The sequence below is a fragment of the Phocoena phocoena genome, chromosome 6, assembly GCF_963924675.1.
Source record: "Phocoena phocoena chromosome 6, mPhoPho1.1, whole genome shotgun sequence".
NCBI lineage: Eukaryota > Metazoa > Chordata > Mammalia > Artiodactyla > Phocoenidae > Phocoena > Phocoena phocoena.
The window spans coordinates 95,180,725-95,205,264 of NC_089224.1; the positions used below are offsets into that span (position 1 = coordinate 95,180,725).

At 48.7% G+C, this 24,540-nt stretch overlaps 1 protein-coding gene across 3 annotated transcripts in view; it reads left to right on the forward strand.

Moving 5' to 3' along the window:
- Positions 1-1,716: 1,716 nt before the first annotated feature.
- RGS3 (regulator of G protein signaling 3) overlaps positions 1,717-24,540 on the forward strand; it is a 130,803-nt gene continuing 107,979 nt past the window's right edge. For 2 of the 3 annotated variants that reach the window (XM_065879215.1, XM_065879218.1), the window contains exons 1-5: positions 3,445-3,523; positions 18,535-18,585; positions 21,248-21,306; positions 22,359-22,453; positions 23,433-23,501. In XM_065879215.1, the coding sequence (XP_065735287.1) occupies positions 3,445-3,523; positions 18,535-18,585; positions 21,248-21,306; positions 22,359-22,453; positions 23,433-23,501 (353 nt within the window). Of the gene's footprint in view, positions 1,868-3,444; positions 3,524-18,534; positions 18,586-21,247; positions 21,307-22,358; positions 22,454-23,432; positions 23,502-24,540 lie in introns of those variants that run through there. The other variant, XM_065879217.1, reaches the window with a different exon arrangement.

Genomic DNA, 24,540 nt, shown 5'->3' on the forward strand with positions numbered 1-24,540 from the left:
CATCTGAATTAGCTGTTCCATTTCTCTTTGAAATGAGTCTTTAGTTTAAAGAATTTTGAACATTGTCTTGTTTTCTAAGTAAAATCATATTTCCCCTGAACTTTCTATTCTGTTCCATTGATCTGTTTGTCTTCTTTCTACGTTATTATAAGACTGTTTAACATCTGGTAGTCCTAGTCGCCTTTATTATTATTTTTCAAAATTGTTTTGGATATTGGGCCAGATGATATCTTAAAGGCACTAAGGTTCTTTGATAGCTAATGTGAAAATGTACCCAAATAAACCTCTTTAGTCCCTTGCCTCCAAACACAAGTAGTCCTTATTCTTCTTGAAACAGAGTCAGTCTTAAAAAATATAATCAATCAATCTTTGTATGTGGATGTGCTGTATGTATATAGTGCATTTAAGTGGGGTTTTTTTGGTGTGTGTGTATGTCTGTGTGTGTGTGTCTGTGTGCTTGTGTATGTGCATAGGGTGCATGAAAATCTGGGGTGTGATTGTATATATGTGTGAGGTGTGTATGTGGTGTGTTTATTTGTGTGTGGGGTGTGATTGTATATATGTGTGAGGTGTGTATGTGGTGTGTTTATTTGTGTGTGGGGTGTGATTGTATATATGTGTGAGGTGTGTATGTGGTGTGTTTATTTGTGTGTGGGGTGTGATTGTATATATGTGTGAGGTGTGTATGTGGTGTGTTTATTTGTGTGTGGGGTGTGATTGTATATATGTGTGAGGTGTGTATGTGGTGTGTTTATTTGTGTGTGGGGTGTATGTATATGGGATGTTTGTGTATCTGATGTATTCGTGAATGTATGTGGGAAGTGTTGTGTGTGTGTGTGTGTGTGTGCAGAGGGTGTGCAGTGTTAATATTGTATGTGTAGTTTGTTTATGTATGTGTGGAGTGTGTGTGAGTGTTAGAGGGATACTGAGGCCCGTGACCAGGGGAGCTAGAGTGTTCAGGGCATGTCAGAAAGCCAGGCGTGGTCCTCAAACTCCCTTGTCTTTTTGGAGAAAGCAGGGCCATAAACCTCAACCCTTTCTGGATGTCTGCTGTAAACAGTAGTGTGGGTTAATGGGGCCAGTGTCTCCCGCAGTGCCACTGCCCAGGCTCCCACTCACTTCTGTCCTCCCCCTCCTGAGAAAAGAGTGACCTGCCCCTTTAAGAGCAGGAAGCTTCTAGTGCTCTACTAAGTAAAGGGGCCTTAATGTTGGTGGTGAGGGCGGTGAAGGTGGTGCCACTAGAGTCAGATCACTATCAGAGTGGCACTGGGGTCCCCAACTTATGGGGCAGGAGGAGTCAGGAGGGAACCTGCAAGGTAGCAGGACCTTTGTCCCGAGTAGGGGTGAAGTGCCAAGTGTGGGCCTCAGTCTTTTCTCCCTCAGGCCACATACAGATAATGCAAGTCTACCCAGCTCTCCTGCTGGCTTCTACCCTCCTGAATGTGTATCTGCCGGTTGCTCACAGCTTCCTGAGTCCAAGGCGGTCTCCCTTAGTGCAGGTGCTACAGTGGTCCCTGAGCTGTGAAGGGGCCACTGTCACCTTGGGCACATCACTTTTCCCTTTGTGGGCCTCCCTTTGCTCAGACTCCTGAACATCATCCTTTCTAATTCCTACTGGGGTGGACCCCCCTTTCAGGGGGCATCCTCAGGCCATGCCTAACTCATGCTCCCATCTTGGTCCCGCAGGTCTACAGCACTTTCAGCCTCCGTGTCCTGTCTGAATCCTGTGGCTTGAGCCTGAGGTTGCCTGTTTTCCTTGGCTGGATGGAGTGGCAGAGCTGGGATACTTCCCTGCCCAGAAAGGATGCCTGGACTCAGACTTCCCCAGCCAGGAGAAGGATCAGGCCCGCTCAAGTCCAGGGTGCAGGTAAGTCTGTCTGTCACTGGGCTGGGGCCAAGGGAGCAGGCTTGTCCCTGCTAAGGGCAGTGCTCAAGGAGTTGGGGTGGGGGAAGTGCAGAGCAGGGCTTCACAATGTGCCAGGATTTGAACAACCCACTGGCCTTCATGTGACTCACTTGCACTTGACCACTACTTTGTTGATTTCTGGGCTCCTTTTCCAGGTTCTGTTCCCCTCTGGTGGCCAGCTGGCCCTGTGGCATCTAGTTTCCTTACCTGCCTCAAGAAGGCAGGTCTGCTCCCTCCACCTGCCATTGGCCATGGGGCAGGAGTGGAGGCCAAGGAAGAACAGGAGGAGGATGGCCTTTGGGGCAGACCAGGCCTGGGTCCAAATTCCAGCCCTGCCCACCTTGGAAAAGTCACCTGCCCTCTCTGTGTGAGATTTACCAGGTTTATCCCTGGTAAATTGGGGCTAATACTTCTTAGGGTTACTGTGAAGATTAAATGAGAAGATGTGTGTAAATTGCCCAGCTCAGCCACGGGCACCTGGTACTCCATACATATAACTTTTCTCCCCACTTTCTTTCTTGCATCCCCCAACCTTGTCTTGAGTGGATCACTGAGCCACAGATATCCACTTGGCAACTGCCGACACTTCCCATTCTTAGATTTACATGAGACCAGCAGCTTTCCCCGGCAGCAACAGAGAGTTGCAGAGCAGATGTCTTTGAAACTGCTCCCAGGAGGCATCCCATGAATGTTTGCCGACAGAGCAGCGCAGGGGCTGACCTTCCTTCCAGCTCTGCTTCCTCGCAACGAGCTCTGGAGATTGAAAGTGCCTGCCCCCTCCACATACTATACTGTGCATTTCTGTCCCTCAGGTGCTGGGGGCCTGTGCTCCTGTCTCATGGCACCAGGCTGCCCATGGGGGGCCATGAGGCTGGCTGGAGGAAGCTGCTCTGGTGTGGACCTGTGCCAGGCTGCTCTCGTCCAAGAGAGGGCTCAAGAGAGAGATGGGCCAGGGTCAGGGAAGGGCCCTGCAGCTGGTGGGGGCTGGAGGTCCAAGGGTGGAGAACGTTTTCCCAAACCCCACCGCTTTGGGCCAGGAGGGTGCTCCCCTGCCCTTGCTTGGGTCTGGTGAGTACAGGTCTGAGCTTCAAAGCATGTTGCAAACCTAGCTAACTGCTGGCCTGGGGCAGCTGGGCGCGCAGGCCAAGCCCGCCGAGTGGGCGCGCCAGGAGCCGTGGGCCTGGTATGGGGCTGGCACCTGCAGCCCAGAACGGCCCCCGAGCCCCGAGCCTCGGTGGGGCCGCCCATCCTGCCGGCTCCACGGGGAGGACCGCCGTCCCGGCAGCAGATGGGCCGCGGGCGCCTCCTCCCCTCGGCCGGTGGCGGCTCGGTCAGGTGGAAATCTCCGCATTCAAACCGGCGCGGGCCAATCAGGGCCTGGCGCGCCCGCAGGTTCAAACGCGCGCTGAAGCCGGCCTCCCGCGCCCGCCGCCGAGACACTGGCGCGGGGGCGGTGAACCTGCTGCCTCGGTTACTGGGAGCAACACAGACGCCTCGAGTTACAGGCACCCCGGCCCGGCGGGAGCGGGGCCATTGCCATGGAGCGCTCCCTGCACCGCGTCTCCCTCGGGAGCCGGCGCGCCCACCCGGGCTTGTCCTTCTACCTCACCACTTTTGGTAAGTGCCCGCGGCGGCTGCCGCCAGGGACTGCTTCACCCTGCCCGCAGCGCCCAGAGAGGGCAACCCCCTCGTGGTGGCAGGTGAGGCAGGGAGCAGCCATCCTTCTGTTTGGGGACATCTGCCTCCCGTGGTCGCGCAGCAGGGGCTCAGGGCACAGGCTCAGGCCGCTCAAGCCGCCGGGCCCCGCCTGCTGCCTGGCCACTGGTGCCGAGTGCAGTTGGTTGTGCCTCACTTGGCTGGAACAGTCGTGCCCCAGTTAATCTTTCAGGGATGGAGTTTGCCACCACTGAGCTTCCCATTAACAAGCAGCTCAGGGTTAAGTCAAGGTCTTGTTACTACATCTCCAGACCTCCTCAGTCTCTCTTCCCTTTGGCTCAGGGACAGGACAGGTGCTGGGTCAGCCCCAATGGCCTTGGCTTCCTGTGGGCTCACCTTGGAGCGGCTGCAGCGCCACGGCTCTGGTGGATGCCTGACCTGCAGCAGAGATGGGAGAATTCTCCCCTCCAGGAGCTACTGCGCTCTCAGCAGGGTCCCAGGGCTGCCCTGGGGGCTTGAGGCGGAAAGAATTGGGCAGTAGGCTCCTGCTTCCAAGCCCCTAGATAGCAGGAGTGGGTTCCCCCAAATAACAGCTGGGCAGCAGCTGCCCCAATGGTCTGGGCAAACCTGGGCTTCCAAGTCCCCACAGTAAGATAAATAGCCGTGTCCTAGGATACAGCTCTTCCTAGCCCTTGTTTCCTCACTGGTTCTGCAACTCTCTGTGGGCAGGGAGTTATGTCTCCTCTCTGAAGACTTGAGATCCCCAGAGGAAGGTCTCCCAGTGAGCCAGCTGCAGAGTTGGTACCTGAGCTCAAGCCTTCTGAGATGACGTGTACAGCACATTAAAAAAAACCTTTTATATAATTTTCCTTGTGAAAGTTGGGGCAGTTACTGCAACATAAGTGGACTTTGCCCACATTTCAAAGACAGAGCACCTAAGGAGCTGTGCCCTCCTTGGGGTTCCGGCTCTCCTACTCTCGGGCTTACCTCTATCAGCACGCTTGGCTCTTCACAACCTGCCTTCTTCTCTAGGGGCAGAGGGAGTAACGGAAAAGCAGTGGCTTGACCCCTAGAAATGGCCTGTGGTCTGGCATCCTGGAATTCACAGGTCCAGTTGGTAGAAGGTAACAAGAGTAATTAACTCAACACAGTTTGTTGCATGTTTATCACGTGCCATGCCGTGTGCCAAGTGCTTTCCCTCCATCATCTCATTTAATCCTCCCAACCGGTGGAGGCAATTCCTGTTATCCCCACGAGGATGTGGGATTCTACCAGATAGGGGAGGTTCCCGGGATGCTCTGAGCTGGTGGTACTGGAGTGGTCAGGAAAGAGTGGCGGAGAGCTGTGAGGCCTTGTTAGCTTAGCCGTGTCCTGATTAAAAAGTAAAAAACGTTTCACTGTTTTTTCTCCTTATTATCACGGTAGGATGTATTCATTGTTGAAAACTTAGTGAAAAGAGGAAAGCGAAAATCACCTGTAATCTGACTCCCCAGAGGAGGCCATTGTTAACATGGTTTATATCCTTCCAGACTTATTTCTGTGTGTGTGTGTGTGTGTGTGTGTGTATTTGTGTGTGCCTAATTTTAACAAAATTGAGATTCTGCTGTATGTACAGCTTTGTAACCCATTTCTTTTCCTTACTGGTATGATGTGACTATTTCCTTGTATCAGCCCATATTCTTGTACTGAGTTAATCTCCCTGCCGGATCTGGGAAGTTGGGGAGGGTCCAACCCAGCAGGGAGTGGATGACCTGCCCAGCCACGGCCTCAGGGCTGCGTTGGGTGGGTATCAGGGTGTGATGTGACCTGAGTGTGTGCCGGGGTGGGCAGGAACCTGGTGGGGTGGGGAGCCTCCGGCTCCACGTATGCAGCCTCCTCTCAAATCTCTCCGTGGACCGACACTGGAAGAGTTCTCTCCTGCTTCCTTCATTAGCTCTGTTTCCTTGACAAATGCCGTCCCTCTTCCAGGCTGCTGATTTCTTTGTACACTGAGTGATCTTTGCTTGTCTGCTTGGGAATGAAGAGTTTTACCAGTGGTTTTCAAACGTGGCCAGTTATCAGAAGCACCTGGAGATCCCAGAGATCCTGGTTTAATAGGTCTGGGGTACAGTCAAAGAATCTGTAATTTTAAGAAGCCACAGAAGTATTTTGTTGATGAGCCAGGTTTGGAAGCTATGGATTCAGAGTCAGTTGGCTATCAAGTATTCAGTTTTTGGCTATCAACTATTCAGTTTGATAGCCAACTTGGACTCCCTTAAAATGAAGGTCTTTGCTAAGTTTTCCTCAGTTCACTGGCTTTTCCCCAGCATGGCAGGTGGCCCCTGGCCTTCAGCAGTGGGCTTTGCCCTGTGGAACCAGAGGAAGCTGCTGCTTAACTGGTAGTTCCCTGAGCACAAATAGGTAAAGGGAGCTACATTTCCAGCATCTCTGGAACTAAAAAGAAACAAAATTGTTTTGACCAGAATTTTTTTCAGGGAGAATACTGTATGGAATATGTCGTGATTTATGTATTTGTGTGTGTGTGTGTGTGTGTGTGTGTGTGTGTGTATGTTTGTGTGCATGAGTATAGTTCCTTGTCCCCCAATAAGGGGCACCTTCAAGTAACGTTAGTTGGCCATACATTATGTTGCCTTCTAAGGAGGTGGCCTGGCTTCAAGGGAGGGGGTTGAGTAAACTAGAGCTCGAACCCAGCTACTCCAGAGGGATTTTATATTTATGAGAAATGGTATAATTTGAAGAAGCCATTACAGGTGCACATAAGTTTTTTTTTCCTTCAGGATTATATATTTTAATTTTATTAGTGTATTTTTTAACTTAAAAAATAGCTTTTTTGAGATATAATTCACATACATACAATTCACTCATTTAAATTATACAATTAAATGTTTTTTAGTACATTCACAGAGTTGTGTAACCATTACCACAGTCAATTTTAGACCATTTTTATCACTTCAAAAAGAAACACTATACCCTTTAGTTTATTACCCCCAATTCCCAATCCTCTCTGTCCCCTAACTCTAAGCAATCACTAATTTACTTTCTGTCCTTATATACTTGCTTATTCTGGACATTTCATATAAATGGAATCCTATAATAGGTGGCCTTTTGTGACTGGCTTCTTTCAGTTAGCATAATGTTTACAAAGTTCATCCATATTGTAGCATATATCAGTATTTCATTCAGTTTTACAGCTGAGTAATATTCTATTATATGGATATACCACATTTTGTTTATTAATTCATTGATGGACATCTGCATTGTTTCTGTCTTTTGGCTATTATCAATATTGCTCTGCTATGAACACTGATACACAAGTTTTTGTGTGGACAAATGTTTTCAGTTCTCTTGGGTATACACCTAGGAGTGGAATTGCTAGGTCAAATGGTAACTCTATGTTTAACTATTTGAGAAACTACGAAACTCTTTTCCAGAGTGGTTGCACCATTTTGCATTTCTGTCAGCAAGGCATGAGGGTTTTGCTTTCTCCACAACCTCACCAACACTTGCTATTATCTTTCTTTTTTTTTTTGGTACGCGGGCCTCTCACTGTTGTGGCCTCTCCCGTTGTGGAGCACAGGCTCTGGACGCACAGGCTCAGCGGCCATGGCTCACAGGTCTAGCCGCTCCGTGGCATGTGGGATCTTCCCAGACAAGGGCATGAATCCGTGTCCCCTGCATCGAGGCAGACTCTCAACCACTGCGCCACCAGGGAAGCCCTATCTGACTTTTTGATTCTAGCCATCCTAGTGGATGTGAAGTGGTTATCTCATTGTGGTTTTGATTTGCGTTTCCCTGATGACCAGTGCTATTTAGCATCTTTTCATGTGCTTATTGGCTATTTGTATATCTTCTTTAGAGAAAAATTTATTCAGATTCTTTGCCCATTTAATTTAAAAATTTAAAATTAATTTAAATAGCCAATTTAAGGAGTACTTGTTTATTTTTGAGTTGTAAGAGTTCTTTATATATGCTAAATACTAGCCCCTTATCAGATATTATTTACAAATATTTTCTCTCAATCTGTGGGGTTTTTTTTTTTGCGACACGCGGGCCTCTCACTGTTGTGGCCTCTCCCGTTGCGGAGCACAGGCTCTGGACGCGCAGGCTCAGCGGCCATGGCTCACGCGCCTAGCCGCTCCGCGGCATGTGGGATCTTCCTGGACCGGGGCACGAACCCACGTCCCCTGCATTGGCAGGTGGACTCTCAACCACTGCACCACCAGGGAAGCCCAATCTGTGGGTTTTTTGATCCACTTTCTTGATAGTGTTCTATGAAGCTCAAATTTTTTTCATTTTGATGGAGTCCAATTAATCCATTTTTAATTTTGTTGCTGTGCTTTTGGTGTCAAATCTCAGCATCTACTATCGTATCCAAGATCACAGAAATTTACCTCTATGTTTTCTTCTCAGAGTTTTATAGTTTTGAGGGCTTCCCTGGTGGTACAGTGGTTAGGAGTCTGCCTGCCAATGCAGGGGACATGGGTTCGAGCCCTGGTCTGGGAAGATCCCACATGCTGCGGAGCAACTAAGCCCGTGCGCCACAACTACTGACTGTACTCTAGAGCCCGCGAACCACAACTACTGAGCCCGCGCGGCACAACTACTGCAGCCTGCGCACCCAGAGCCTGTGCTCCGCAACAAGAGAAGCCACCGCAATGAGAAGCCTGCGCACCACAACGAAGTGTAGCCCCACTTGCCACAACTAGAGAAAGCCCGCGTGCAGCAACAAAGACCCAGTGCAGGGGCTTCCCTCGTGGCACAGCGGTTGGGAATCCACTTGCCAGTGCAGGGGACACGGGTTCTATCCCTGGTCCGGGAAGATCCCACATGCCGCAGAGCAACTAAGCCCACGCGCCATAACTGCTGAGCCTGTGCTCTAGAGCCCGCGAGCCACAACTACTGAGCCCGTGCTCCTAGAGTCCGTGCTCCACAAGAGAAGCCACCGCAATGAGAAGCCCACGCACCGCAACGAAGACCCAACGCAGCCAAAAGTAAACAAAATAAATGAATTTATTTAAAAAAAAAAAAAAAAAAAAAAAAAGACCCAGTGCAGCCAAAAATAAACAAAATAAATAAATTTATTAAAAAAAAAAGAGTTGTATAGTTTTGACTCTTAGATTTAGGTCTTTGAGTTTGAGTTAAAAGCTTATTTTTAAAAAAACATTTTGAGTTAATTTTTGTGTATCGTGTGAGGAAAGGATCCAGCTTCATTCACGTGTATATGGTATCCAGTTCTCCTGGCATCGTTTATTGAAAATGCTATTATATCGTCATTGGATGGTCTTGGCACCTATGTTGAAAATTAATTGACCATACATACATGAGTTTCTTTCTGGACTTTTAATTCTGTTCCATTAATCTGTTTGTCTGTTCTTATGCCAGTATCACACTGTCTTGAAAACGGCTGCTTTGTAGTAAGTTTTGAAATTGGGAAGTGTGAATCCTTCAATTTTGTTCTTCTTTTTCAAGATTGTTTTGACTCTCTTGGGTTCCACATGAATTTAGGCATAATATTTTATATAGAAAATATAAACCCAAGTTAATAAAAATGTTTGATAAGTATTTAAAGCATATCTTCTTGAAAGAATACCAACTTATTAGCTTGCCTGAGGCAACAGATAATTAACTTACCTGGGATTTGGTCCAGGGCCTGAATGTGGTGAGTGGTCATGGGAGAGAACAGCTTGCCTTTCCTCCAGGGTGTCTGAGCCATGAGGTGATAGGCAGACTGGACACGTTCTGAGGGCTGCAGGGAGCTGCGGCCATTCGGTGACCAACCCAACTCTCTTTAGAACGGTTATACCCAAATGAAAGCTGTGGGTAGCGGCTCTGCCTGTAAGCTCTAGAGAAAGTGCCTGGAATCTTGGATGCTAGAAGGAAGTCAGAAAGATGTGGTTCTGCAGGCAGAGTAGACTAAGGAATGTCATTAATTTGGTGGGCATTCTCTTTGTTTTTCTATGTTTGTTGTGATAGTACAATATTAGCTGGGACCTGTCCCTCTCCTTTCTCTGCCTCTATAGAAGCCGCAGAGATAAAAAGTCCATTTTCTGTAGTGAGAATGAAGCTTGGGAACAGATGCCAGGCAGGATGATGTGTTGGGCAGTGTGAAGTCAGGCCCTGAACTTGAGGCCTGCGACATGTCCCGTCCCTGCCAGCTGCCCCTGGCTCGCCTGGCTGCTCTGAGCCCAGGACGATGGGGAAACCCATCCAACCATTTCTCAAAAGCTTGTCATTTGCTGGTCAGGGGCCTCAGCATTTATTGGCTTTCCTGTCATGTGGAGTCCATTTGCTTGGGAGCATTCAGAAATTCTCAGTCTGGCCTGTTGATAACCCTTTGTTTTCTTTTCCAGTTCTGCTCTCTATGTTCTTTTTAAAAACACTTTTTATTATGAAATATAACACACACAGAAAAGAGTCCCTCCAAATGATGTGCACTTCAGCGATTTATTGTGAAGCAAATACTGTGTAACTTAAACGGGGGATTCCAGAAGCCTCATGTGTTTTTTTGTGTTTTTTTTTGCGGTATGTGGGCCTCTCACCGCTGTGGCCTCTCCCATTGCGGAGCACAGGCTCCGGACGCGCAGGCTCAGCAGCCATGGCTCACGGGCCCAGCCGCTCCGCGGCACGTGGGTTCCTCCCGGACCGGGGCACGAACCCGCGTCCCCTGCATCGGCAGGCAGACTCTCAACCACTGCGCCACCAGGGAAGCCCCAGAAGTCTCATGTTTGATATGTAAATTGTTTTTTTCTTTATCATTCAGTTCAAAATGTTTTCTAATTTTCGAGTAATTTCTTCTTGAATCCATGGGTTATTTGGAATTATATTTCTTAATTTCCAAATACTGGGGTTTTTAGTAGTTTTTATGTTCCTTATTTTACCTTTATGCAGAGAACGTACTCTGCATTCATTCAGTCCTTTGATGGCTCAGCTTTTATAAATGTTCTGTGTGTACTTGAAAAGATCTGAAGTAGGTGGGTGTAGTGTTCTTTGCATATGTCAGGTTTAGGTGAAGTTTACTACATATGCTGTTCATATATTCTATATCCTTGCTGATTTCCTCCCCCCCACATCAGTTACTGAGAGAAGTGTGTTAAAATTCCTACTATGATTATAAATTTATCTATTTCTCATTATAGTTCTGTCACTTTTTTCCTTTATATATTTTGAAGCAATATTAAGAACATACAAATTTAGAATCATTATCTTTCTGATGAGTTGAAACTCTTATTATTCTGGTCTTTTTTTATTGTTATGAAGTCTTCTCTTCATTTCTAGTGGAGACAGAGTCCACTTTTCCTGAGATTGACATAGATACCCAGCCTTCTTTTGGTTAATAATTGCTTGGCATATCTTTTTCCATCCTATTTCTTTCAATCTTTCTGTTTCTTTACATTTTAGGTGTGCTGTGTCTGTTACAAACGGCAGACACAGACTTGTTATTTTTTTCTTCTTAATGCAGACCTGGGATGATATCTTCTTTAAAAAGGTCTTTATTTGTTTCTGTCAGGTGCTGGAGGTCACTAGCATCTGGGATAATCTTAATTCAATGTTAGGGACTCAGATTGAGGTGAGCTGCAGTCCCTTGAGGAACTGTGTCTGACCATGGTTTACTCTGTTCCTAAGGAGCAACCCTTTCGGGCTCCAACCCAAAATGTAGGGGTGCAGAAGGACCCCACTTCTTGGCAGGCCCTGGTCTCCAACTCCTGTTCCTCCAGCCCCAAGAGGCAGACAGAAACTCTGCTCAGGCTATCAGACTTTGTTACCTCTGGAATTTGTAAATACCCCCAGGAGAAAATTAGCCCAGAAAAACAGTAAACTTAATTGCATGGACCTCCATCCCCCCAGATCCTGCTTTGTAGTTCCTCTCTATCTTGTTATATCTCTAAGAAGCTGCTTTTAAATATTTTGTCTAGCTTTTCTAGATTTCCTCAGTGAGTTTGTCATCCCAGGAATAGAAGTCCCCTACATATGTTTTCTAATTTTTCTGACTTGTTTTTTTTCTTTTTCTTCTTTCCTCCCTTCCTATTGTCATTTCAGTGGGAATGCCTTCTATTTGCCAGGTACTTCACATATATTAGTTCCCACTTTTACAACAGCTCCATTAGGGCTGTACTATTATTATTCTTTCCATTGTACAGATGAGAAAACTGAGGATGTAGTGATTAAGGATCATCAGTGGTGGAACCAGGACCCAAACTAGGTCTTAATGATTCCAAAATGCTTTGCTTAGAGATACATGCTTCCTCTCTTGTGTTTTTCGTATTAGATTTGTTCTGCTGGAAAACTTCATTTGATAGAGAAAAAAATAATGAAAATGTAAAACATAATGAAAACAGGGGACTTCCCTGGTGGTCAGTGAGTAAGACTCCATGCACCCAATGCAAGAGACCTGGGTTTGATCCCTGGTTGGGGAACTAGATCCCACATGCATGCCGCAACTAAGAGTTCGCATGCCGCAACTAAGAAGCCCGCATGCCGCAACTAAGAAGTCCGCATGCTGCAACAGATCCCACATGCTGCAACGAAGATTCTGTGTGCTGTAACTAAGACCCGGTGCAGCCAAAATAAATAAATAAATAAATAAATAAATAAATAATTTAAAAAGCATAATGAAAATAAATGATTGACTCCATTGTATGGCTCAAAGCTATTAGTAAGCACATAACAGGTGCTAATCATTATATGATAACATACTTAACTTTGGAGAAGCCTATAATATGAAATGGATAAGGATGCTGAGTAATTTATAAAATGTGATAAAACTGACAATTCTGGAATTAAACATATGACTTTATAGATGTGATTAAATTACTATAATAAAACTTAAAGGAGAATTGGAAAAGGCAGGGTAATGTGAGTTTTTCTATATATTATAGTATTGTACACAAATATGTATAAAAGAAAACCATTTGCTCTGTAGGTAAAGCATTTTCTTGAATGTGCTGGGCTGTCCTTGGGTTAATGTGGGACATTTCCAGATTTTGCAGTTTGGTGATAATGAGTATGGTTTAAATCTATCAAAATTCTTTATTAAGAAAAGGACGGACCTCAAAAACTGGGAGTCTTCTTTATCCTTAGTCATACTATGCTGATTTATCTTAGAACTGTATTTTCTTAACAATTTTTAAAATTGAAAAATTGCTTCAGAATTGAGATCAGATTTATGTCACCCAATTGTGGAGGCAACGTGGGTATGTATTAGTTATCTACTGCTTCATAACAGGTGATCCCACTACGTATTGGCTTAAAAAACCAAACATTTCTTATCTCACTGTTTCTGTGAGTCAGGAGTTTGAGGATGGCTTAGCTGCGTGTTTTTGCTGAGGGTCTCTCACGTAGGTTGCAGTCAAGATGTTAGCAGACTTATGCTGGCAGTGCAATCTACTTCTGGAAGGAAAAACAGCTTGGGAAGCCACATGAATATGAGGTTTCACAGGAAGCAGAGAGTCAAATGAACAGGGTTGAATTGACTCATCATGATTTTTGTTCCACCACGGCAGCCCCCTCCTCACTTTTGTTCTGCTAGCACTTACCATCAAAAGCCAGGGCCACTTCTGCAAATGGAACTCAAGGTTCTCCCTCCTCCAAACAAAACACTTGAAATTCTACAGGGCTACAGCCTAAGAGCTGTGTGGCTCCAGTTCCCCGGCACCGCTGCCATTTCTCCCTTAGAGGCAGAGAGTGAAATGCATGAACAGGGCGTAACCCTCTCTGAGTGTTAGCGGCTGGCCAGGCTCCATGTAGACCCAACCTCCTTTGTATGTTTGTCCTGTTATCATCCTCCTTCCTGTGGCTTTTAACACATGACAGCTCTTAAATGGGGAATTGTTTTGGGGGCGAATTGAGTTTGGGGATGACTGCTGCTCCATGCTAGCCAGGCAAGTCCGTCATAAATGTAGTCTCCGCACACCTCTGGGTGGTGTGAGCTCCTTCTAGGACACATTCCTGCTGACCCCTGTGTTCAGCAGTGGTGTGCAGCCCCCATCTTCTTGATTCATTTTCTGAGTAGGTCTCTTCCTGACTGTGTCCTGAGAGTCGGAGCTCATCTTCCTGTGGCCCTCTATTTAGGAAGGTCTGGCGGATTAAATTTCTTTAGCTGGCTTCTATAACGTTTTTCCCGTGGTGTCCAGTGAGTCCAAAACCCCCAAGTCCTGTACCCAGCAGAACATGGGTTCGTTGCTTTCTCTGCGCTTTCTGAAGCTCACTCTCATCTGGTGTTTTTCCTGCCGTATGGGGCTCGTCTGTCCTCCCTTTACCTCTGGGTCCCTGCTCCCTGGTGACCTCCTGCAGCCTCTCTGGGCACCTGTCACCACCACCCTTTGCAGACAGAGTCGGTGCCCAACTGTAGCCCCATGGGAACTGGGGATGTGCCCTCTCCAGGGCCCCCGAACACCTGGTGAGGATGACTTCAGGCCCTCTAGCCTGAACTTCCTGCATATTCTCAGGCCACACCCTGAGCCTAGGGAGAAAGTAGGGATATTGACAAGACCACAGATTTGGGGGGCTTGATTAGCTGGTACCTAGACCAGCTGAAGCCCCCAGGGATTCAACCTGACTTCCCCACCTCCTGGTGGTTCATTTCTCTAGACTTGAAGACATTTCTTGGAGCCCGCCCTCTCTTGGGCTTCCTCTTGGCTTCTCAAGCAAAGGGCAAACCTTGTCCTGTGTCTGATGGCTCTCTCTGCTCCTGGACCCCAGGGTTGCATTGGCAGATGCCATGGTGCATAGTTAGAGGGCTGTGAGTGTTCTGGAAAACCAGTTCAGTGCACAGGAAAGGTTTGGGCAGAGTTCTGGTCTCTAGTTCTGGCTCAGTCTATCCTGGTCTCTCTGGGCCCAGGGCAAGTCACCTTTCATCTCTGGGCAGGACTGTTCTGGCTACCAGGTGAGGAGGTTGGGCAAGGTGACTTCAGGAGTCTTAGACATTTGATGGAATGGACTAAGGGGGAGGACAGAGGGGACAGTCACGGCCAAGGGAAGGGTTCTCATTCTTCATCTTGCTGTCCCTCATCGGTGAGCCTGAGAATGGGCTGGGGTAGGGTGTGTACTGCCCTGGGGACTTGGAGCTTGGTCTGCTGGGTTTGGTTTCTCTGCTGTTACAGGGTGTGGGCGGGGCCTGGAAGAGGAGCTCTGTGGAGCTGTACAGACTCATCTGATTTCAGAGTCAGTCTTCACCCCAGGCCCATCCTCTGCTCCAGCTCCACCCTTGACCTTGCTCACGCCCCTGTCCTAGCCACTGGGCTCTGAGTTCCCTGAGGGTAGGCGCTGTTCAGATCTGCCCTTCCTCCCTCAGGCCCTCGTGCAGGTGCTTGGCAGATGTTTGTCCAATGGAATTAGTGGCCATTTGTGTCGGGAGATTTCTCGGTTCTGATTTCTGGGAAAGGGCCGTTGGAAGGGGATAGGTGTTGGACAGCACAGTGGTTCCCACGGCTGTGGAAAGCCAGATGTGTTTGGGCCCGAGTCGGCTTTGCACTGGTAACAGTTTCAGAAAAAATGTGTTAAGTGTAGATGCCTTTGGGTCGATGAGATCCAGTCCATGGCTGCTGGCCCTGTTCATCTGTTTCCAGCCTCCTTCTCCCACCCCACGCTGGATCCGGGCCCAGGTTTTGTAGGAGGTTTCTCAGCTCTAGGGATCCCCAAAGTGGTAATTGCTCAGACCTTGAACTAATAATACCATGGATTCTCCTGGCGCCTTTCATCCAAGGACCTCCTCGCCCTCCAGCATTATCTGATCCCCACAGCTCAGAAAGTGTGATAACCCCTATTATTAGCTCCACCTCACGGCCATTGTGGCTCTGAGAGAGGAGCGTAGTTGGGTCTGGGGCTGGAGCAGACCTCCTGGGCTTCTGAGATCAGTGTCCTGGGCAGGAGAGCGGCAGGGATTTCTGATGGGTGAAGAGCTGGACCAGGGTTTGCTGCAGCCTGAATTGCTTGGGACTGTAGATTAAACACCCCAAAGTATGAGGGGCAAGATCATAGTGGTTGGTGGACTGCTGTAGGGCTATGAGGCGTGGAGTTTCCCTCCTTTCCGTGCTATGCCTGCCCTTCTGCCAGCCAGCAACTGAGCGCGAGCCCCAACCACCAGTCCAGTTTCACGGGGCATGTCCAGAGATGAACAGTTGGGATGACGAGGGGTGTCTAACTGTGCCATGAGGAATGCTGGAGGGACTTCAGACTTTGGTGTAAAGGAGAGAGCCCAGAGACTGCAGAGTGAGGTCCAGTCAATGAAAGGTACTGAGAGACCGCTTTTGGCTCAATAAAGATGAAGCACGGAACAATCAGATCTATCTCAAAAGGGACAGCGCTCTCATTGTGGGAAGCGAGCTCCCCATCACCGGAGGTGATCAAGCAGAGGCAGATAACTTCTAGACAGCGTTGTCATGGATGGAGCAGATGCAGGGCTTTCTGGATGATGTGCCGGTTTGCTGCAGGCTGGGAAGCCCTGCCCTTCCCCTGTGTCCACTGGGTAAATCCAGTTCAGTGGTTTCTTGAAGTTCTAGGAGGAGTCTATTGGATGGAGAGAAGATTTTTCCACGTGTCATTGAGGAGGAGGAGTGTGGTCCTAGCTCTCCTCTATCCATGCTGGAGAGCCACTGGGTGTCTGTGAGGTTGACCTGATGTTCTGCTTTTTTTTTATACATTTATTTATTTATTTTTGGCTATGTTGGGTCTTCGTTGCTGCACGTGGGCTTTCTCTGGTTGCGGTGAGCGGGGACTACTCTTCATTGCAGTACGTGGGCTTCTCATTGCAGTGGCTTCTCTTGTTGTGGAGCACCGGCTCTAGGTGCGCGGGCTTCAGTAGTTGTGGCACGTGGGCTCAGTAGTTGTGGCTCGTGGGCTCTAGAGCGCAGGCTCAGTAGTTGTGGTGCGTGGGCTTGCTCCGCAGCATGTGGGATCTTCCCAGACCAGGGCTCCCACCCGTGTCCCCTGCATCGGCAGGTGGATTCTTAACCACTGTGCCACCAGGGAAGTCCCCCTCTTTCCTTCTTTATTTGTTTCCTCTTTATTTATTTTTTTTAAGTTTTGTTGAAATATAGTTGATTTACAGTGTTGTGTTAATTTCTCCTGTATATATTTTTTCGTATTTTTGCATTATGGTTTGTCACAGGATGTTGAATATAGTTCCCTGTGCTATACAGTAGGACCTTGTTGTTTATCCATCCTATATATAATCGTTTGCCTCTGCTAATCCCAAACTCCCATTCCTTCCCTCCCCTACCCCTGCTCCCCCTTGGCAACCAGAAGTCTGTTCTCTATGTCTGTGTGTTTCCTCTTTAGTTTATTTTTAATTATAAAAGTACTATAGGTCATGGATATATTTGTACTGTTACAACAACTACAATAGTGATAGATTGAGATTCCTCTTGACTTCCCTCCCTCCAATTCACAGTCTCTTCCCTAGAGGTGATCACTGGTTTTAATTTGACATCCTTTCAGAACACACACACACACACACACACACACACATACACACAGCACACCACACACACAGAAATATATACCATGTGTATCGTTCTGCAATTTGCTTGTTCCACTTAAAAACATGTCTCAATAATGGTCCTATTCCAGGACTTATACTGCTCCCCCATTGTTTATATCAGCCCATAGTATCCCACAGCACAGCTATAGTTCGTTCATTTAACCATTTTTATACGGATGGATTTTTCAGGCGTTTCCAATTTTTTCCCATGCTGTGGTGCCAGCCTTTGTGCACACTTGAGTTTTTGTCTATCATAGTTACCTGGAAGTATAATTGCTAGGTTGAATGATAAGGACATTTATATTTAATAGATATTGTCAGAAATTACCCTCCATTTACACTTCCTCCAACGGGGTATGAGGGTATCTGTTTTCCTGCATCTTTACCAACATTTGACATTATCGTCTTTTAGATTATCTGCCAATCAGATTGGGGGAAGGTGGTATTTTATTGTTAATTTGCATGTCTCAGATCTCCATGAAGTTGAGCATCTTTTTGCATGTTTATGGGCCATTTTCTCATCGCTGAATTTCCAATTCAATATCCTTTGCTTGTTTTTCTATTGTGTTGTCTCATAACTTTGTTTATGATATATTTAATTGTAACAGACATTTAAAAAGTCTTATGGAGTCAGATTTATCTATCTTTTCCCTGTGGCCTCTGCTTTTTTGTGTTTTGCTTAAGAGGGCCATCTCCAAGCTTAGAAACATGTTCAGAGGCTCCTCAGTGTGCTCTGGTCTAGGGCTCCTCAACCTTTAATGTGCATGCAACTTCCTGGGGATATTGTTAAACTGTAACCCTGAATTTAGGAGGCCTGGGCCAGGGCTTGAGATGCTGAATTTTTAACTATCTTCCACATGCTTCTTGTGCTGCTGGTTCTTGGACCTCACTTTGAGTAGCAAGGCTCTAAGCCAAGGTCAGAGAAAGCCTCCTTAGCTTTTCTTTAGGGAGGTCAGGATTCTGTGGAATGACTGGGGGCAGTAGCATTGACTTCGAAGGATCTCTCTGCCCACAGCTGATCTCTTTCCTTTTGCTTTTCCCCAAACTCATTCATCGTATGTCCTTGTATTGTTATTGCCTTCCCAGAACATAGCTAGCTGTCTGTCACAGCTGGAAAGCTTTGGCCAACCCCCCAGCATGGACTTCTGACTGAGACCCAGGATCCTTAACTCTCCAATCTAGCCTCACTGAGATGTGGATGCAACAACTTTTCTGGCTGCCCAACAGTGAGAGCTCCCCAGCATTGACCTGGGCTGCCTTGTAAAGTAGTCAGCTCCCCATCACCCGGGGGAGTAAGGATGGAAATCAATACCGCTGGAGGTATTGACGTGGTGAGGAGGCTAAACTAGGTGGCTTCTGAGCTCCCTTCCAACCCAGAGACCGTATGAATCTTTGACTCGCTTCACAGGAACGGAAGCACATTCCCGTCGACGTCACTCCATTTTTCACCTGGCAAGGAAATGAGGTGAAGCTGTCTCTCTTGTTGTTTCCTCAGGTCAGCTGAAGCTGTCCATCGATGCCCAGGACCGGGTTCTCCTGCTCCACAGTGAGTATGGCTGTGTGCCGGGCTCACCGGGGAAGGTTGGGCTACCTGGCCTCCCGCGTGGAGCCAGGGCCGGGTGGAGGTATTACCACGGCCAAGGCTACTTTTTCATCTTTGTATAGTGTCCTGCTATGTGTCTGTTGAACACAAGTGTGTATTTACTTGGGACTCCTAGAGACATTTCCCTGGCCCTGCTCCGATGCAGGTGGAGTCCACAGCAGGCTGGAGCTGTCCCTGGGCACCTCAGCATGCTCCTTGGCCCCAGTGGAGCGGGGCCACAGAAGAGCTTCCCTATCCTTCCTCTCATCTTCCTTCCTTCCTTTCTTCTCTCTTTCTCTTTTTCTCATCCATTCATTCGTTCATTGATGGCAGTGTCACGGCTAAGGTCGCCACCTTTGGAACCAGACTGCTCATGTCTGAATCCCGGCTCTGATACTTTCTGGCCGCGTGACCTTAAGCAAGCTTAGTTTCTCATCTGCTGGATGGCAATAAAAGTACCTATCTTATGGGATGTGACAAGGATTAAAGGAGTCAATATTAGTAAAGTGCTTAGGACAGGGCCCAGCATGTGGTAAACCCTATATTAGTATTTGTTAAATAAGATAGAAAACCGTAAATTCCAAAAATAGTGATTGAGCATCGGTCCTGTGCCAGGGGCTGGGGACACCAAGGAGAAGCACCCACCTCTGTCTGGGTGGCGCTGATAGGATGGTAGGAAGCCTTGGCAGAGGGGGCGATGCCCACACTCCATCCTGAAGGAGGACCGAGCCTGAGCCAGGCAGAAGGGAGCAGGAGGGCCAGGCACTTCACGCCGGGGGAGCTGCCGGTGGGAAGGCCTGGGGTCAGAGAGAGCACGATGCCCTTGAGGACTGTCTAACGTGCCCGCGGCGCAGCACAGGAGTGGGTGCAGGGGTGAGCTGGGACCGGGCCATGAAGGTCTGATGTGCCACCCAGAGGATTTTATACTTTACCTGCCATTTATCCATTTGTTTATCTTTCTATGCAGCACACAAATAGTTACTGGGCTTCTTTCGTGGCCGGCTCTTCTGTTTGGCCCAACAGGCCCTGCCTGTCTCTCCAGCCTCCCTGGCTCTTGCTGTTCAAGGCACCCTCTGCCCCCTGTTCTGTCTCGTTTCGTGCCCTCCTCGCCCCCCAATGCATCACACTTGCTTATGCCCCTGCCTTCGCACCCTCTGTTCCTTGCGTCTGAGCCTGCCTTCTGTTTGAACTCCTTTTGAAGAATAGGTCTCCCTTCCTCTGATTTCGTAAGAAATATGCCTGCCTTAATCTCATTAAGACTCAGGAAGGAAGGCTCATTTTGGCTCATTTTTTCCTCTCCAGGAATCACCCCCTGACCCACCTGCAGGGCTGAGTTTGTTGCTTCCTCCTCTGTGTCCTCATCACAGTCCTGACTATACTGTGTCACCCTGGTGTGTCCAGGATCTGTCTCCTTCAGTAGACAGCGAGTGTAGCGAGGGTGGGGACCATGTCTGCCTCAACTCCATGGCGGGGACAGGTAGACCAAGGGCTTCATCAGGCCTGGATCCCGCCCTCAAGAACCACACCCACAGGAAGGTCTCACGCAGGAACAGTTGCTAGGACACCAGGCAGAGGAGACCAGCAGGCGCCTGGGTCCTCCAGTCTTGGCCTTGGGGGGCCCAAGGTGAACTTCCCAAGGACCAGCAGAGGGGGGTTCTTTGCCTGCCAGAGCCTGACTCCAGCTGTGCAAACAGTTTTTGCCAAGTGCATCTTAACTTCCCCTGGTCCATTCGTCCTGCACAGTTTGCTTTGGCTTCACCCCAGTCTTAGGCCCTTCATCACTTTCAGCCTGTTCCCCTCTCTCCTTTGGCTTCCCAGGCCTCACGCCTCAGACTACAGGGGCTCCGTCTGAGCCAAGCCCTAGGGCTCAATTAAAACCGAGCAGAAAAGAAAATAGAAAAGAGGCTCAGCTTCTGTTAGGTCCACTGTCTGCTTTCTACAGACCTCAGGCAAACAAGCCACACTTGCTTTCGTGGCCAGACCTGCACCCCGCACCCCACCCCCCCAATCCCTTGCCTTTATTTTTTCTTGTTTCCTTTAGCAAACCTTTCTTGAGCAGTTACCTTGCCAGGCACTCTACGACGCACCTTAGACACATGATTTCGTTTAATCTGCACAACTGCCACGCGAAGTGGGTGCTACTCTCAGCAGCCCATTATTATCACGGACCCATTGCAAAGTGGCAGATTCAGTCTCCTGGTGAAGCAGCTTGCTCTGGCTCACGTGACTATGTCCTCCAACTTGGCCCTTCCATCCCAGGAGGCGGTCTTGTGCGGTGGAAGGAGCACTGGACTGGGAGTCCAGAGACAGGGATCTAAACCAAGCTCTGTCGTTCCCATTGCTCTGTGACTTTGGGCACGTTTCTTACTGTCTTTGGATGCCCCTCATAGCCTTATCTTCGCCATTAAATGAGGGGTTGGACTCCATAAACTTTACATTCCCTTTCAGGGAGTCAGGGAATTGAAAGCATCCTAAAATGCCTCGGTGAAGGTGCTGCCTGAGTGTGGGAGATGGTGGGAGTGGGCTAGACCAGAGAGGGGTTAATATCAGTGGTTGGTATGTAGATTAAGAGCCTGGTAACGATCCTTCCCACCCACCCACCCCAACATTTTAATTCTCTGTTTAGTCATAGAAGGCAAAGGCCTGATGAGCAAGGAGCCTGGCGTCTGTGATTCCTACGTGAAGGTACATGATGAGCTGGAGGTGGGGTGGGGCGTGGTGAGGGACCACATCACCGGACTGAGTTCCAAGGTCCCAGCACGCCTGTGGGCCTCGGGTCATTCGAGGTGGCAGCTGCGGTTACATCATTTGGTCAGTAGGCGTTTATTAAACCTAGTGACGAGACCCTGAGCTGAGGTGGACCCCCTTCCCTTAGCCCGGCTTGGTCTCTAGGGCTTCCTGCAAGCTCTGGAATCTTATGGGTGATCTTGTGCATCACCCCATGGGTGAGCACTGTGAGCGTGTGGTTGACGGAGATCCACAGGCAATCCCAAGCCCTCTGGTGAAAAGCAACATCTTCACCCCTCCCTTCCCCAAAACTAGAGGCAGCGTGGCAGTTTGGGTGGTGGAGTAGAGGGAGTGTCTCTCAGGGCTGGAGGATCCGTCTGAAAGGAGCCCTTGCAGTGAAGACAGAGGCCCCATAGGGGCAGGGGGCCTACTTCCAGCCGGAGCCAAAGGCCAGGCGCCTCCCAGAGTGTGGCAGCCGGATGTCAGGTGCAGGCTTTGGTGCACCGCTCTGCCTTCTTCCCGAAGCCGCCAGGCTGCTCAGAGGCCCCTGTGGGCTGGGACAAGGTCAGCAGCGGGGTGGGAACCTGCGGCGGGGGATGCATGGCACTAGGACGAGAGCGTGGGTGGGGGGCCTTGGCAGAGGCTGGCCTGGAGCCTCCTGGGAAGGGAGCACTCAGCAGCTGCTGGGAACTTAGAAGTGAAGAGGCCTTGTGCTTTGGGGGAACCTCTCTGCTTGGAGGAAGAGCAGAGATGGTCAAGTTGTACCCCATCTCTGCCTGGGCCTGGTGCTGCCTCCTGGGTACCACCCCTGTGAGGCCCTGTCCTGGCATCTGACTGCAGTGCCTCCAGCCCAGGTCTCCTCTTCCTTTCCTGGAGTTTGATTGAGGACTCCACTCTGTCCGCTGCGGAAGCTGATTTGAAGAACACTTGGGATGTGCAGAGTCAGCCACTGGGGTTAGGTGATTACATGGCTCTGAGATCGGCTAACCCTTACTTTTCTCCAATTCAAGATTTCTTTGGTCCCCGAAGATAACCGACTACGCTGTCAGAAGACGCAGACCATTCCAGACTGCAGAGACCCAGTCTTCCACGAGCACTTCTTCCTGTAAGAGTCTGGAGCAGCTGGGCCCTCGAGAGCAGAGGGAAGGAGTGTTTATCTGGAAACAGCTCTGTTTGCCAAATCTAGAATCAGATCTAAGCAGAAAAACAGTGACTTCTAAAGGGTATCTTTGCTTTCTCATTTACTTGTGTCCTTGCCTCCCTGGCACCTGGCCCAGCAGCAAGGCCCACAGTGATACGGTATCATGTGGCTGGTTCTCATAACTAAAATGTCCAGCCTGAGGCTGGCAGCCCCTGAAAAAAGTAGGCAATTAATTTCCCACTGTGCCTCGGGACAAACTTTCTCCTTTAGCAGAAGGAATTTTCCAAGCTGAGGGATGTTTTGCCTCCCCTCCCGACTGTCCCCAACTTGCTAACCTCTCTGAGTCTTGGCTTCCTTATTTGTAAAATGGGGCTAATAACGTTACCAACCTCAGAGAGCAGAGATGTAAATGAGACAGTATAACACAGAGTGTCAGGTGTTATTGTCATTATTTCTTCCCCTCATCCCTGAACTCTGGGACCAATGGGAAGGTAATGGACATTTTGTATTTTCCTATTAGTGAAAACTAATCATATTTTGTTATTTTCCTTACTACACAAGGTAATTTTGCTTATTGTAGAAAAATAGAAAATATAGGCAAACAAGAAGAAGAAGAGAGAAAACACTCCAAGTCCTGCTACTCACTGATATGTTCTGTGGTGTTTCTTTTCAGATCTTCGAATTTGTGTGGCTGTGTGTTTCCAAAGATGGCATTGTTCTATACTATTGTGTTGTAACCTCCTTTGCATCCCTAACCATGTAATGTAAACTCTTTCATGAATGTAAATACTCATCTCCCACACTATTTGTGCTGTAGTTTATTTAACCAGCTCCTATGGTTGGTGTTCAGGTTATTTCCAAAATTTGCCATGATGCTGGACTCCGTGGGTCTGGACTGGAGCTCGGCCCTGCTAACACATTTACTGTCTGGTTTGCTTTGCAGTCCTGTCCAAGTGGAAGATGAACAGAAGCGCCTTCTGGTCACAGTGTGGAACAGGGCAGGTGACTCCAGGTGAGGGGAACTGCTGAGCTGGAGGGGAGATCCTGCTCTGGGCTCACGGGTGGCAGCCAGGTGGCCAGCATACAGAAGGGGCTCAGTTAGTGCTTGTTGGGTAAATGAATGGTGGTGGCTAAGTTTGAGAGGCTGCCGCTGCCCTGGGTCCCCGTCACTCCAGGCGATGCCAAGGATCACGTTACCAATGTCCACTTGCTGAACCCTTGGTATCAACAAGACGCTGTGTTGGCCACTGGGATGCCAACCAGCCTACATGTGGCTTCTGCTCTCGAGGCACCTACTTTCAGAAGAGGACACCAGGCTCTGCATGGAGGCAAATTACAGTCACAATACGCACAGGCTCAGTTCCACAGGAGCAGAAGCTGCATGAAAAATGGGTCCATTTCTCTCTTAGTCACCACTGTACCCAGTGCCTAGCACGTAGATGTTTGGTGATTATTGGCTGGAGGAATAAAGGAACAAAATGAGTAATAGGACAGTAAGTGTGGGAAGAAGGAGAGTTCATCATGGGCTGAGGCGATCGAGGAAGGCTTCACTGCGAAAAGCGGGACTTTGAACTTGGGGCAGAGCTCAAGAATAAGACAAGGAGAGGAGTCTGGAAAGGGCATTGCAGGCAGGAGCGCAGCACGAGCAAAGGCAAAGAGGCAGGAACACGTGCGGGGGGCTCAGGCTGCCATGAGGAGGCCAGTTTAGGAGGTGCAGAGTTTTGTGTAGGAGAAGCCTAACAGGTTTCAGGCAGCCCAGGACGCAGGAGGCGGATGTGGTCGTTAGTAATGGCGGCCAGTACAGAGCAAGGGAAGAGTGCTGGGTGGTGAGGGTGAGAATCAGCTGCTGAGGGAAGGGAATGGAAGTGGGTGAGAGCACTTGACTGCGTGGCCTGCTGTGAGCAGCAGGGCCTCATTCAGCTGGTGCAGCCCGAGAAATCTGGGAGACTCTGTGGCCAGTAACATTTGTCCAATAATCGTAGAACAGAATGGTGACCGGAAAAGGGCCTAGGTGAATGAAAATCAGCTCAACTCACCAGCTTAGACCCAGA